Raw genomic sequence first — 15,543 nt, 5'->3', positions numbered from 1 at the left:
AACCCAGGTCTCCTACATTGCAGGCAGATGCCTTACCATCTGAGCCACCTATGTATATAAAGCGTTGGCCTCCACACAGTCCTGTTAAGACACAGAGAGAGGTAAAGTGAGGGTCAAATTCTGCACCCTTCATTCCATCAGAGGAGAAAAGCCTAATGAGCCAGGGCATAGTCCTGCAGGACGTTATTTATGTGGCTCCTCGTTGTCGTGGCAGCCAATTGCCTATCATTAGCAATAAAAAATCACCTTGGAGTGGGGAGATAAATTAGGAGTTTGGGATTAACACAGACGAACTTCTATATCTCAACAGAAAGGACCTATTGTATAGCACAGAGAGCTATATTCAATATCTTGTAATAATCTATAATAGAAAAGAAAAAAGGGAGATATATTTGTATATATATGTATCTGAATCATTTTGCTGTACCCTTGAAACTAACAACATTGTAAATTAACTGTAGTTCTGTTTTTTAAAATGGTTTTTAAAAGTTATAAAGAAATGATGCATCATTTATGCTCTTGTGACATGTATGTAAAGTTAGCGCATTAGTTTATGTAGCAACCATTTATCATCTTATTGCCTCAAAAAAAAAATAGAAAACTTTCATTGTTACTAGATGAGTTCCCTGTGTACTCAGCATGGGCACATTGGCATGATTGTAGACCAGATTATAGACCTGTGTCACCCAAGTTTTATGGAAAGACTCTTCTTGTCTGATAGCCTCTCCTTGTCCGGGTGTATCAAGTGAGCTTGGAGGGCCAGCTTTCCCACAGAAGGAATAATCCTGGCCAAGAAAGCAGATGAACCAGGTTCTCGGCTTGGTCCTGATAATTTGAGTCTCAGGTTAGTCAAGGCAGCAGGCTCTGCAGAGCTGTGCCTCTTTTCGCAAGAGGATTCTGTAGCTCTGATTTCTGACTGCATCCAGGGGCTGTGCAAGTTAGTGAAGCTCATGCCTATAAAAGAAGTCTCCCATTTATTTTTAGAATTATTACTTAACTTGAGTTCTTTGTTTTTCAGCCTCTAAAGTATATGAGGTGTGGGCTGTCGCTTGGGAAGATTTCTCCGTCATCCTGCCTTGCTTTGGCAGGCAGAGTTTCATTTGCGTACTTGGTTCAATACCAGTTTGGCATTTAAGCTTGAAACAGGTGCTTTTCAGAGGGTTTTTTCTTTTTTTTTCTTTTTTTTAAAGAAAACACATTTAGAACAAACTAGGGGACTTTTCCCTGGGGGATTAGTCAGGGCAAGCTCCATTCCTTCATGTGTTACCTCTCCCTTCCTTCCCCTCCTTAGTTTAGGAAGCAGTTCAGAATAAGCCAGAAAAACAAATGATCAGGGATGCCTAGGCACCAGATGAGGAGCCAGGACAGAAGACCAGGCACTGGAAGGGCAGTGGCCGAAAGAATGTGGGGAGAGCAGGAGGGACAATTGAGAGAGAACATAGCCAAAGACCAAAAAAAGAAAAAAGCTTTGACAAAATAGCTTTTTTTTTCCTACTAAGCACAATACAGGCTAGACTGAGATGGTACTTGTGAAAAAAATAAAAAGTAAAAAATGTCTTCTCTCTCTGTTATTCATGAATCCAGGATAAGAGGGAAACAAGATTTTAGAAATAATCATCATTAAATTTAGGAGGACAGAGTATCCTCATGTTGTCATGCCTATGTTCTTTTTTTCTTTTGGGGAAAGTTCAATCTTAAAGGGGTTTTGCCAAGTATATGGTTAATTTGCCGAGAGGTGGGAGTGAAAGTAAAAAGAGATCCTAATTATTATGATTGTTATTGTTTTGTGTTTACATAGCATGCCTCTGCTCCAAGGTGCTTAAGATTAGGGGAAAAATGTAGGAGGAGAGATGTGGTTCGGTACTTGTCATCAATCTGCTGTAACAACCACATAGAAAATCCTCGGTGATTAATGACAAAATGAATGAAACTGTTGAGTGAGTGCACAGATAGTACAATATGTATTGAGTGGGCAAATGTTAAGTGAAAGGAAAAAACGCAAAACGTCATACCGTCTGTACAAGGATTTTCCTGTAGCAGTTGCATTGCAGTAAAATTGCTTGGATGAAGATGCATTCCACTGAGAGGTAGGAAAACATTTTTGTGTGACTAAAGCAAGATCTTACTTAAAAGTAAACTTTGAGGCACTCCTGTTTTTGCTTTTCTCAATGTTGTTTGTTGTGGGGAGGCACAAGCCTCTAATATTAGTGGAAGAGAGAAGCTAGGAAACATGTCTTTGAGCTCTGAGGTGCTTGCATATTTTGAAAGTATGATTTATATGCATGTGTTTGTATTTGATGACTTGGATAATCTGAAAATCAATTTGCTTTGTCAATGCTTCCTGGATTAGAATTCCACTCTTTGGTCCCTATCCTAGGTAAGACATTGTTTGCATCGTGGTACTTGTGAGATGTTGCGGTGGTTGCTAAGGCATTTAAGGTACTGATGGAAGTAAAATGGTTGTCATGGTGACTGATAAAAATAAATGTTGAAAATACCCTGGGTTCTTTCTTTTCCAGTCTACTAAAGAAAATTGAGCGGGAAACATGGAGAGAAAGTGGTGTTTCCTTAATCGCCACTGTAACTCGGCTGATGGAGAGGTTGTTAGATTACAGGTAAGCCCCGTTTCCCAGATACTCTGCGCTCCAGTTAGGAAGTCGAAGAGTCAGAATACAGTTTCACTTGAGTTTATCACTCAAAGAACTGATAATCAGACCATGGAACCTTGTGCAGTAAAATAGTGGACTTTTAACTAGCTAGCTCAATTTTCTCTTTGTTTGTTTTTCCTTTTTTAATGTTTTGTTCTGGGGTTTACGGCAGTTCTTTTAAAGTTTTAGTAAATTGAGAGAGTCCTGTTATTAAGGAAATCCCTTGTTGCTGTTTTTGAAACTCACCCATTAGAATCAATAGACCCATTCATCTTAGTGTGACGGTGTTGTAACAGAGAATTGTATAACCATGCTGCTTTCTTATAGAAGGAGAGAGGGAATGAAACTCACACCGTTACCTTTCAGAGGCATGATTTTTTTTATTTTGAAGTGATCTAAACTGTTGAAGCAGGTCATCCCACTTAAATGCATGGTATTTTAAGAAAAAAAGCTGCATTGTTACTACTGATGGCCAGGCTTACCGACTCCTTTTCAGCCCAGTAAAAGGTGTGTCGTAACATCCCCTCTCCTCTTCCTTAGCCCACTCTCTGTTGAGAGAGGGCACAGCCCACCTGGAAGTGAAATCTACAGTCACGTTGGTGCTCAGGGAGGGTCTGACTGCCCACCCCCCCCCCGCCCCAAACCCCAAGCCTCTTGGGGCTCTGGCCTCCTTGATCCAAACAGCAACTTGCAAATAGCCTCTAGTCTCTGACAGTTTCATTTTTTCCCCTAGAAGAACAAACTGTGTTTGCCCTTAGGAAGGAAGTTCTGAGTTCTGACCCTTGCTTCTTGTTTTTAGGGACTGCATGAAAATGGGCGAGGTAGATGGCAAAAAGATTGGCTGCACCGTGAGCCTCCTGGTTAGTCAATGACTTCCCTTTCCCTCCTTGCATTATAATGTTTGCTTTTTCTCAGAAATACTATATTTTGTTTGTTTTTCTGCCACAGTGTGTCTTTGTCTGAGTGCTTCTTAGAAGAGTTTAGAAGTGTTCTTTGCTTTAGTTTGAATTAAATGCTAGAGAATTCTCAGCTCCCCAGTGTTGCAGAAAGTACCCACTGTAAGATCCCAGGGTGATGCCAGCTTCTCCCTGTTGTCTCACTTTTCTGCCCTGGAGTCCTTTGTTGCTCTCCTAGGAAAAAGGATGATGTCCCTGGAAAAAGATCTTTCCACTTCTGTGTAAACAGTTCCTTTCTACCCTGCTTATATTTATTCTAGATTTTAATAAATATTAATGTTCCTTTCTGAATAAATGACAGTTTTCTGTTTAACACACATATTTTCACTCTATAGCATCTTTGCAAATTAAAGCCATCTGTGGTTAAAGTTTGGACTATACCTGGGATAACCATATAGTTTCTCATCCAAACAAGAAATTTTTGAAAATAAAAATCAGTATCGTAAGGATAATAGGCTACAGCAGAACAGTTCTAGGAACACAAAATTTATCCTGAAAGTTCTCATAACTAATTATCAAATAGAATGATATTCTCACTACAGAGCAAAAGAAGGACTATACATTTACATTCCTTTTTCAAATTTTGGTGTAGGATAAATTGATGCTTTTAATAATTTACATTGATCATATTTAAAATACAAGAATACTCTGTTTCTGGTTCTAAATTTGTGTATATCATGGTTTCTTTTTCTTATTTCACAGAATAGGTATACCTCATCATCTATCCTAAGTATTTGCACAAACAATTCTAATTCTTACTCTGATCCACGAGTCTCTTACATCCATGCCTTTTTGTTCACTATTTGCCTGCACCTTAAAATTTTGTTTTTTCCCCAATTTGATTCTGTCTTGTCTTAGCTTATTGATTTCAGATTTTTTTGTTTTGTTTATTCCCCTCACAGTCCCTCTTCAGAGCTCAGAATTTTTACTTTCTTAGGACTATCTTTCTCCTTTATTTCTTTTCTCGCTGTACTGTTCATCACTGAGTATATGACTTTATCCTTTTTTTTTTTAACCACACCCACCACTTCCTCCTCATTTTTGCATTTAATTGTTACACCCCACCTCTGATACCAGGTGCTAAAAATAGTGAGACCTGAGTATCCTTTGTCAGGCCACCTCTTGTTATGCAGTTTCTTCCATAATTTTTATCATCAGACCCAATAGTAACCTGCAGGCCATCAGGCCAAGCTCATGGGGTCAGCCCATTACCTCTCCTCTTAGCACTTAATGTCTAACCTTGAGCAGAGTCATTCCCACTTCTGAATTTCCTTTCTGTGCTTTCCCCACTGTTTGCCAGCCTTTGGCCGTGGTCAAGGTCCTCAGCCTGATCTCCTTCCGTGTCTCTGCTTGTACATCAATATTTGAGGAAAGAAGCCAAGTGCTCTGTCGTCTTCGGGTTTTCTCAGTCTGTCTCCTTAATCCTGGCTCTTCCCCAGCTCCAAGCCCAAAATCTCATAAATAACCTCAAAGGAAAGCCTTTACCTTTTCCCGAAGGAATCGTCTTCCATTGTCTCCATCTGCTTTCACAGCACCCTCTGTGACCTTGGGAGGTACACTCTTAAGTGTAGACTCTGGGTCCATTTCCTTAACTGGTATAAACAGAAGATATCATTTCCTCGGATGAAAGACTGAATACTCTTGACCTACATGTGTTTACTCTAGTTTCCCAGGAGGAATGAGCCAGAGACAATAAAATCTGTGGTCCCCATCAGTGTTCACATGAGACAAAGAATCTATCTTGTTAGTTTTACACTGACCAAGAATAGTCCTTATAGGAAATGCTAACATTTTGAACACTGTTTTAATTTCAACTGCACAGGAATACTTATTATTAAAGGACCGAATATATAGCTCTGAAGCTAATCTTTTTAGCTTATACTCCATATGGAAAGTTTTCTGATGTTTTCTAGCTGCAATATGCTTCTCTTTAATCACTTACTTCCTCCTGGAGATTTTTCTTAACTCTTTGGAAAGATCAATTCCAGATTGTCTTCAGAGGAACTCTGACTTTCTCTACAAGCTCTGAGTTAAACGGTAGTATTAGACTGCTAAAAATGTGTAATCTTTGACATGACTAAAACTAGGAAATTAATTATTGTTTTATTCTTTCTGTCACTAGTTTTGCCAGACATACATGAAAGAGACTCATCTGCTGACTGGAGATATCTTTTCTTTCTTTTTTTTTTTTTAAAGAACTATTATTCATTTACGGAATGATCAGTTATTTTGTTCCCAAAGAAATCTGCTTCTTACCAGAAAGCTATTGGGAAAAAACAAAACAAAACATTGTTTAATAATGTAAAGGTCTGCTATTGAGTGGTTAGATTTATGTTTATGGTACAATAATTCTTGCTAATTAAAATGATTTTGGTTATAATAAGAGAGAGGTGAAGAGCATTGTTTACTTAGCTTTTTAAAGAACGCTAAGATCTACGGGAAACTGTAGCCTACCAGGCTCCTGTCCATGGGATTCTCCAGGCAAGAATGTTGGAGTAGGGTGCTGTGCCCTCCTCTTGGAGATCTTTCCAACCCAAGAATTGAGCCCAGGTCTATTATGTCTCCTGCATTGACAGCTGGGTTCTTTACGATTAGTGCCACCTGGCAAGCCACTCAAGATTAGTGCCACCCAAGATCTACAGGACACAAGAGGAAAGGGAAAGGATAATGGTATAAATTGGAGGAGGTATTTTTCTATGATCATTTCAACTACATGTCAGCTTCTTGAAGTTAGATGTGTCCTCATATTGAAGAATGGATACCTGTTAGGTAGTGGCCATAAAGCACATTGACCGGAGGCCCTCAGGCTTCAGCCCAAGTACAGTTAAGCAGCCACACTGGCTAGTTTGGTCCGTGACCAAAGCCCTCTCCAGCTAATCAACTTTAGAAATGTTTAAAATTCCTGGCCTTTCCCCCTAGAAAAACCTGTTACTCCTTCAATCAACAGATTTGTCTCCCCATCACTGTTCATTTTTCATTCTAAACACCAAGTAGCATCTGTCAAAAGAATAGCAATAGTAATGATAGTAGTTCAGATGGCTGTAAGCAGAGAGTTCATAAGATCTGCAGTGATCTGCTTGCTGAAGGAGCCTTATACAGAGCCTCACAGCATCACGCTTTTGCTGAGTTCCAACTTCTTACACTTTTGCTCCTATGTTTACAAAGTTCAGTGAGGACTAACATACTTTCTATATTAGAAAATTGATATTGATAAAGAAATAGATGTGGCGACCTGTAATGTAAACATTTAAAATAACAACATAATGTGTTCAGTTAAGTCAAAGTTGAGTTTCTGATGATGAATGTTAAACATTTTAGAGAAGTTTAAATAAGATCCAGATACTTTGTTTTCATAAACCAAATGTTTCCAGTAAGCATGCCCTTGTAGCAATAATTTGAAATAAAATCTCTTACAAATCCCTTTATGTTGTAGTCATAAACTGGAAGCCTTTAATTCATCATAAAATAATTTTAAGATGAAAGAAATTATCCTTTGACTATCAGTGATCAAATGTAATAAATAGATTAATATCTTAACATATTTTTAATATTTTAGTTGAATTTTTAGAGTAGTTCATTGGCAGTTAAACTTAACCAAAAAACAATAGAAAGTAACAAAAGAAATGTGAATCAGTGGTAATAACATCCCCCCCAGGAGTTACCAGCCTATCCAGTTATTGGTAGGTAATTTTTAATACAGACAGTGTTGAATTAAAGATATGTCACTGTCTTTTGCCCTTGACTGGCTGTCCAAAGGTTAAGACTGCACTAACAATGCAGGGAGTGCAGGTTCTATCCTTAGTCAGGGGACTAAGATTCCACATGCCATGTGGCACAGCCAAAATAAAATGAAAGAAATGTCAAATATATATATATATATATATATATATATATATATACATGAATGACTGTGTCCCTTACTTAATTTTGTAAGACATTTATATGAAAAATTTGTCTGTTTTCTTGGTTCAAGACATGAAACTTCAAGCAGAGTAAAGGGTAGATACCTGCCAACCTAACTGTTGAAAAATTATCCATACTTATACTCTTTTTTTTTTCTCTTAGAACTTCTATAAGACTGAACTGAACAAGGAGGAGATGTATATACGCTACATCCACAAACTCTATGATCTGCACCTCAAAGCACAGAATTTCACAGGTAATGTGTCTTTTGACTTGAGTTGGGGAAAGTGGGCTGGTCACTGTTATATTAAATATAATTCCTCTGTTTTTTAAATTAGAGCTGAAGACTCAAGCATTTCTCCTTTTAAAATTGGAATTTAGAACCGGAATATATATGTTTTTTCTTTACTATATCTATTTACATAATTTTTTAGGAGTTGGCTTTGGGATTGGTTTTTGAGTGGTTTATAAAATACACACCTAGCTTTTTACAGTTAGTATTTTAGAGTTAGTATTTTAGAGTTAGTATTTCACCACTTCAAGTTAAATATAGGAACTTTACAACCTCCCCACTGGACATTGTAATAGTCATAAGCATATACGTATGTACATTGAAAAATTCCATTGTATAGTGTCATAATTTTTAAGTCATACCTATTTTAAAGAATTTAAGAGAATAAAAATCATCTATTATATTTACTCAGATATTTACCATTCCTGTTGCTCTTTCTTCACTCATGAAATTCTCAATTTTCCTCTGTTAACATTTTCATTCAATCTCTAGAACTTGTTACAGTATTTCTTTTAGAACAGATCTAGTAGTGAAGAATTCTTAGTTGTCCTTCATCTTTAGTTTACCTTTATCCCTGAAGGAAATGTTTGCTGGATACAGTTGGACAGTGTCTTTGTAACAGTACTTAAAACTTTTATTTTCTTTTGGCCTCCATTGTTTTTGATGAGAGCTGTAGTCATTTAAATTGTTCCCCTGTATGTAATGTGTAATTTTCTCTGGTTGCCTTTAAGACTTTGTCTTTGGTTTTCAGCACTTCAATTATGATATATATATATCAGCATGGTTTTTTTAAAGTGTGTACTGGTTGGGTTTGCTGAGCCCCTTGGATCTCTCAACATTTCTTTCACCAAATTTGGGAAACGTTCAGGCATTATTTCTTCAAATATATTTTCTGCACTGATTCTCTGTTTTGGGACTCCAGTTTTATCGATATTAGACCATTTGGTATTGTTCTATAATTTCCTGGGGTGCTGTTTTGTGGGAGGGGTTTCAATTTTTTTATTCTTTCTGTTTTTCAGATTGGATAATTTCCATTTATCCATTTTCAAGTTCATTGGCTCTTCTTTATCATTTCCATTCAACTACGGAGCCCTTCCAGTGAAGTTTTAATTTTTTTAATTTTTTATTATTTGTCTAAAAGTTTATTTAGTTATTTTTAATAGCTTCAATGACTTTGCAAAAATTTGTATTTTTCTCTTCATTTCACAAGTGTTCACTTTTACTTCAAGTAGCACGGTTATAATAGCTGTTTCATAGTATTTGCCTGTAATTTCAACAACTGAATCATCTTAGAGTTGGCATCTGTTAATTGCTTTTTCCCTCTGAGATTTATTTAGTTTTCCTGGTTCTCTGAATGTCAAGTAATTTTGGATTGTATCCCAGACATTTTGAATATTGTGAGATTCTGGGTTTTGTTAAAATCTTCAAAAAATCAATCCAGCTAAGTTCAGACTTAAAGTCCCGAGTTACCTTTTGAAGGTCGGTTTAGTTTTCAAAGCCTTTGCTGCACTTCCGTGGTCTTTCCTGCTGTGTGCCCCCTGGGGAGAACCTGGGACGAGGACAGTTATCTATACCATAGTTCATTTATCAAAAGCTTTGTTATGTTGATTCTGATTCATTCTATACGTGTACAGCTTAAGGGTGAGCCCAGGAAGTCATACACATAATTTGAAAATTCCTTTCTCCATCTACTTGCTCCCTCTGATCTTTCTCACTCTTAGCATCTCCCAAGAGCTCCTTTTCCTGATACTCTCGCCTAATCAGAGCCGAGTACTCAGAGCCAAGACTTGATCCTCCACACTATGATCTACTATGTATAGTCAGCCTCCCTGGTAGGGGGAAGGCAGTGAAAGAAAATAGAAAAATGGAAGTTGCCACTGTGACTGCCCCTCATGTCACAATGCAGGTTTGCAGCTTTGTTCCTGGGTCTCAGAGTGGACCAGAAGAACACAAAGTCCTCCATCCCACAGAAGGTCCTTTTCCCAGTTCTCTGACTAGAGGAGCTTTTCCTGTCTGTTTTCCATTTGAAGTTACAGGAAACAGGGAAGGCTAAGCCTGGAGATATAAAAGGCAAAAAGGTAAAAACCAGGAGCTCACCACTATGTCATCCTCCTCTAAGTATTGATTTTCCTGTTCTGTCTACCTTCTTGTTTACTTTTCAGAATTCTCTAATAGTTGCTTTATATATTCTGTCTTGGGTTTTTAGTTGAATCAGTGAGAAAAAATACACTAAAATGTGCATACCACATCTTAACCAGAATGAGAACCCTTTAATTGGATTTAGAAATTACAAATCTTAGTCTTTTGGCACGTTGTTCTTCCAAGGAACTCCTGAATCTTGGTTCCTCCCCCAGCTTTGAAAGAGTAAAGGAACATTTTCTGAAGTGATGCTTATGTTCCCAGGATTTAAGCATGCCTCTAGCTACGGTTCCACTATATCAGTTAAGAGAATTGCTTAAAAGTTAAAAGTTCCCAGTTCTTGACTCAGACTGGAGACCTGTATGATATCTTTGATACCTCCCCTTCATGAGGTGCTATTGGTTCTGCTTCCTAAAAATGAAAGCCATATCCTTTCTTATTGTTTCCAGTTTCACTGCCTCAATCAGGCCTTCATCGTCTCTCTCTTGGACTGCTTCTTAACTCTCCCGAGTTATTCACTAGAGCAGGGATCAGTAAACTTCAACCTGCAGCACTGTCATTTGATTATTTAAAGAATGTTTTAGCAAGTTTTCATCTTCTGGGATATACTTTTTAAAACTTCCATCCCCTGTAGTTATGACTGCATGTGCCAGGCCTCTAGAAGTTAGTGTGTTAAGCTGAACCAACTTGATTGGAGTTGCTGTCCATACATAGGGCTTGTTTTCCAAAGAAAAATATTGTTTAGAGTAGCAAACTTATAAGCCTGCTCAGGCATGTTGTAAAGCCGCTGGAAAAGTAACTTGGAGCAAGTTTTGTGAATGGAAATGTAGTGCTCAAGTCACATTCTGCTTTAAAAAGTTGTGACAAATACAGATGACTTAAAAAAAAAAAAAAGAATGTTTTATTAAAACTCCAGCCACACCCACTTAATTACATATCGTGTATGGTTGCTGTAGCACTCAGATGGCGTAGCTGAGTAGTTGCAACAAAGACTGTGTGTCCTACAAGCCTAAATATTTGACTGTATGATCCCTGAGAAAAAACTTTGTCACTCCCTTCTCTAGACGTAACTCTATCAACTCATGTATTCTACAAAGTAAAGCTCAAAGTCTTTATTCAAGGCCCATCATAATTGAAGCAACACCTGTCCATTACAGCCTAATGTATTCTTGCTTACCTCTAATACTGTGTTCATTCTTTTTATCCTTCAGAGCCAGCTCCTATGTCATCTTTTTCATGAAGTCTTTATCTTCCTTCTCTCTCCCTCACCAACTCCATGAGCTCGCACCCCCTGCCATGGGCTGAATTAATGTTTCATACTCTTTTCCCATTGCAGTTTTTTCAGGTTTCCATTCAAGTATTCATCATATCATTTTATTCATAGTTATATGACAAATGTGTGTGTGTGTGAGTGTTGACAAGTAGGTAGGTAGGTAGGCTGAGAGATCTTTAGTTGAAGGGTAAATTCCTTGAGGACAGAGATGATATTTTCTTGTTAGTCTTCTCAGTTGTTAGATTAGTGCCTAGTGCTGTGAGATTTAAATAAATGCATTACTAAGAATGCACTCAGATTTTAACACCCCAAGAGCAGATTTTTCTCCTTTAATATTGTTAATTCCTTAATCACCAAGGAAGCCCCAGTATCTCTTCACACAGATGTCCTGATAGTCTTGATTAAATAAACCAAGATTTTTTAGCTGACTCTGTTGTCTAGAAGTTTAAGTAGTCATTTTAAAGTAGTTAGCAGCTAATATTAGAAAAATGGTGAACCTGTTTTTTGTTTTTTTATCTGTGAAAACAATCTAGTAGACTTGTTTAATTTTGAAGCCCATAAAAAAAAAACAGAAGAAATAAGAGAGGGAAGTGAGGACAAGCTCTTGCAGATATGTAACAGATATATTTTGGTTTTCTGAAACTCCAAATCTGTCACCTTATATTTTGAAAATGTATAAATCTTTTTTCTTTAATTTGTTTACTTAGCTTGGAGTTTTTATGTTCCCCAAAGCCATAAGAAATAAGTTATTTTCCCATATAACATTTTACTCATTTCTTCTCTGTCCTCATTTCTGTGGGTCCTTGGAGAAAGTGGAATTGATGGAAAAACTTCTGTCTTTACAGGATTTGTTTCTTATGGCTTAATCCTTTCCAGCCGTCTGTGACAATGCCCTCCATTGCATGATTCGTCTCCACATTTATCCTGTGTTACTTCTTTCTGCATATTGATATCTTCCCTGTGCAATTCTCAAAACAATGGAATGAGATAGCCCATATTTAATTATGTGAGATGGCCTTTTGTTCAAAATTGTAAACACTTTTAAGTACATTGTTCATAATTTTGGATGTAAGTCATCTTTCTCTTTTCAGTATGTAATACAGTCTTCTAAAGTAACATAGGAATAAACATGCAACATATTGTAAGAAAACATCTTTGATGTGCTGAGGTTTTCCAAAAACCTCAGTAGTCTGTTGCTGACACCTCAGAGGCATACGTTTCCTTTAATGAAAATTTTCTGCAGTTTTCTTCACACATGCCGTTTACCCCTGATATACATTGTTATCTTCCGGAATCAACTTCTGATCCAGGTGTAACTTGCTTTCACACTTTACCACGTCACCCACCGGTCATTTGTCAGCTTGCTTTGCTGGCCTGCCAGTTGTTGTTCATTCACTAAAGTCATGTCTGACTCTCTGTGACCACATGGACTGAAGCACGCCAGGCTTCCCTGTTTTTCGTTATCTCCTGGAGTTTGTTCAAACTCATGTCCATTAACTTGGTGATGCCATCCAACTATCTCATCATCTGTCACCCCCTTCTCCTCCTGCCATCAGTCTTTCCCAGCATCAGGTTCTTTTCCAGTGAGTCAGCTCTTCACATCAGATGGCCAAAGTATTGAAGCTTCAGTTTCAGCATCAGTCCTTCCAGTGAATATTTAAGGTTGATTTCCTTTAGGATTGACTGGTTTGATCTCCTTGCTGTCCAAGGGACTCTCAAGAGTCTTCTCCAGCACCACCGTTCAAAAGCATCAATTCTTTGACACTCAGCCTTCTCTATGGTCCAACTCTCACATCCATACATGACTACTGGAAAAACCATAGCTTTGACTAAACCAGACCCTGGTCAGCAAAGTGATGTGTCTGCGTTTTAACACACTGTCTAGGTTTGTCATAGCTTTTCATCCAAAGAGCAAGCATGTTTTAATTTCATGGCTACAGTCTCCATCTGCAGTGATTTTGGAGCCCAAGAACATAAAATCTACCACTGTTTCCACTTTTTCCCTATCTCTGTACCATGAAGTGATGGGACTGGATGCTTTGATCTTAGTTTTTTGAATGTTGAGTTTTAATCCAGCCTTTTCCCTCTCCTCTTTCACCTTCATCAAGAGGCTCTTTAGTTTCTCTTCGCTTTCTGCCATGCAGAGATCCAGGGAATAGCAAGGAGAGATAAGAAAACCTTCTTAAGTGAACAATGCAAAGAAATAGAGGAAAACAATAAAATGGGAAAGACTAGAGATCTCCTGAAGAAAACTGGAGATACCAAGGGAACCTTTCATTCAAGATGTATACAATAAATGACAGAAACAGCAAGGACTTAACAGAAACAGAAGAGATTAAGGTGGCAAGAATACACAGAAGAACTGTACAAAAAACCTGCCAGTAGTTACTTCTTCGACCCTTCTCAGGGGCAGCTCACCCACACCTGACCTTCCAGCCATCCCTTGGACCTTCCCAGGGCAAACATTACTTGAACAGCAGTTTACAGATTAGAAACACTTCATTACTCCCCACTTTTTCCATTTTATTTATTGTGGCAAAATGTACATAACATAAAATTTGCCATCTTACCCATTTTTCAGTGTACACTTCAGTGGCCATTAAGTGCATTCATGTTGTTGGGCCACCATCACCACCATCTGTCTCCGGAACTTCTTCATCCACCCAATCTGAAACCCTGTGCACATTAAACAGTAACTTCCCATTTTCCCCTCACCCATCTCTGGCACCACTATTCTACTTTCTCTGTGTATAAATTTGACCTTCATTGCCTTTTTGGTCCCTCCCTGTGGGCAGCTGAGATGTGGGAAGGGGTTCCCTCTGACCTCCCCACTCACTATTCCACCTTTACATTGTGGCATGGTTAGTCTCAAGGATATTTTTTGAGAGCTCAGGGAGATACAAAAGAAACCTGAGAGGCAAAGATGGTCATTCTGGAGCTGTGTCATTAAGAGAAAATAGGAATTATTCAGCAGCTAAAGGCTTGAAGGAACAGGCTGTGAAGGACCCCAGGTGTGGGTTGGTGTGATAAGGGAGAGGAATCGTAGTTTGTTCAGGTGACAGGAGCAAAGAGTGTGGACAGACAAACAAAGATGCCCTTAGGGTTTTTTTAGATGCTTGGCATTATAAGGGTATGTGGGTAATTAAAAATTAGGAAGTGATCTCAGGAGGCCTCAGGGAAAATGAGGATGCTGTTCAAATACGGCATAGCTCTGATGATCTTGTTATCATCATCATCTGTCTTGTCCCCTGCAAAGCAGTCTTCCATGGCAACCCACGTCATGGCAGATTTGGCTGCTTCTACATCCACTGATTATTTGACACCCTCCAGCAGACATTTACTCTGTCCATCTCACCCCAGGAAAGGGCCTGCCCCATGTCCACGCAGTGGAAGGCGCCTGTGTCCCTGACAGGCAGCCGCCTCTGGATCAGGATGCATCATGTTTCATTCAGCAAAAGTGATGATGGAGTCGGGGGGCTGGAGGCTTTTTAGGGAGACAGTAGCAAGCTCATAGAAGCAGGCTCCTTCTTACCCATCATAAGTGGGGACATTGGGAAAATGTGAGTGGAGGGACCAGATCATGGGCGGCCTTCTGTGTCACTTTAGGAAGTCTAAATTCATTCTATTGTTAATAGTTACTGAAAATCATTGACTTGTTTTAATCATGGGAGCAATGTGATCATTTACAGTGAAGAAGACTTGTATTAGTAACAGCTTGCACCCTGGATGCTGGGGGATAAGAGATTGCTGGTGGGTGATGAAAAGTTTTGCTGCAATCGCTGAAATTACTGGGTTGAGCTCACCAAAGGTAATTAGAGGCAAACCCAGCCAGAACCTGTGCCTTACCAGACTTCTACACTTAAAAGACAAGAGAATAGTGATGGGGACCAAGGCCTTTCTTATCACAGCTATATTTTATACATTGAGATGGCCAGATCACAGTACTGGAACATAACATGTTACTTAGGAGCCTTATGTGTAGTTATCCTTAAAGCAAATAAGTGAAGAAAAAGAATTACCATTTATGGATATTGTATTAAAAGTTACTACTGTGTCATTTCAGACATGTGTGGAGATGGTAGGTAAATGGATACCTAACATAAGGGTTTTATCATTTTATTCAGTTTAGTAAATAAGTTGGCTGTTACAGTGTCAGGTGAAAAAAATTATTATAGTCTTTCATCAGAGACAGTGAATTCTGGTTCCCATTCTTGATGTATTTGGCTGTATTTATGGCTCAGGAAAAGAAGAGACCTGCAGAATGGCAAGTATCCTATTAAATACATTACCTGTTAACTGTGCTTAAGCCTGTGGGTCACTGTTTCTATGCAC

General features: G+C 38.4%; 1 protein-coding gene across 2 annotated transcripts in view; it reads left to right on the top strand.

The window, feature by feature from the left end:
• Positions 1 to 15,543, top strand: part of DOCK4 (dedicator of cytokinesis 4) — a 470,931-nt gene that overhangs the window by 405,802 nt on the left and 49,586 nt on the right. The window contains exons 33-36 of one of the 2 annotated variants that reach the window (XM_070468524.1): positions 2,351 to 2,377; positions 2,520 to 2,615; positions 3,448 to 3,508; positions 7,670 to 7,763. In XM_070468524.1, the coding sequence (XP_070324625.1) occupies positions 2,351 to 2,377; positions 2,520 to 2,615; positions 3,448 to 3,508; positions 7,670 to 7,763 (278 nt within the window). The remainder of the gene's footprint in view (positions 1 to 2,350; positions 2,378 to 2,519; positions 2,616 to 3,447; positions 3,509 to 7,669; positions 7,764 to 15,543) is intronic. The other variant, XM_070468527.1, reaches the window with a different exon arrangement.

This window comes from Odocoileus virginianus, chromosome 1, assembly GCF_023699985.2.
Source record: "Odocoileus virginianus isolate 20LAN1187 ecotype Illinois chromosome 1, Ovbor_1.2, whole genome shotgun sequence".
Taxonomy (NCBI): domain Eukaryota; kingdom Metazoa; phylum Chordata; class Mammalia; order Artiodactyla; family Cervidae; genus Odocoileus; species Odocoileus virginianus.
The sequence above is the reverse complement of the archived record's forward strand: the minus strand, read 5'-3'. Positions and strand labels throughout refer to the sequence as shown.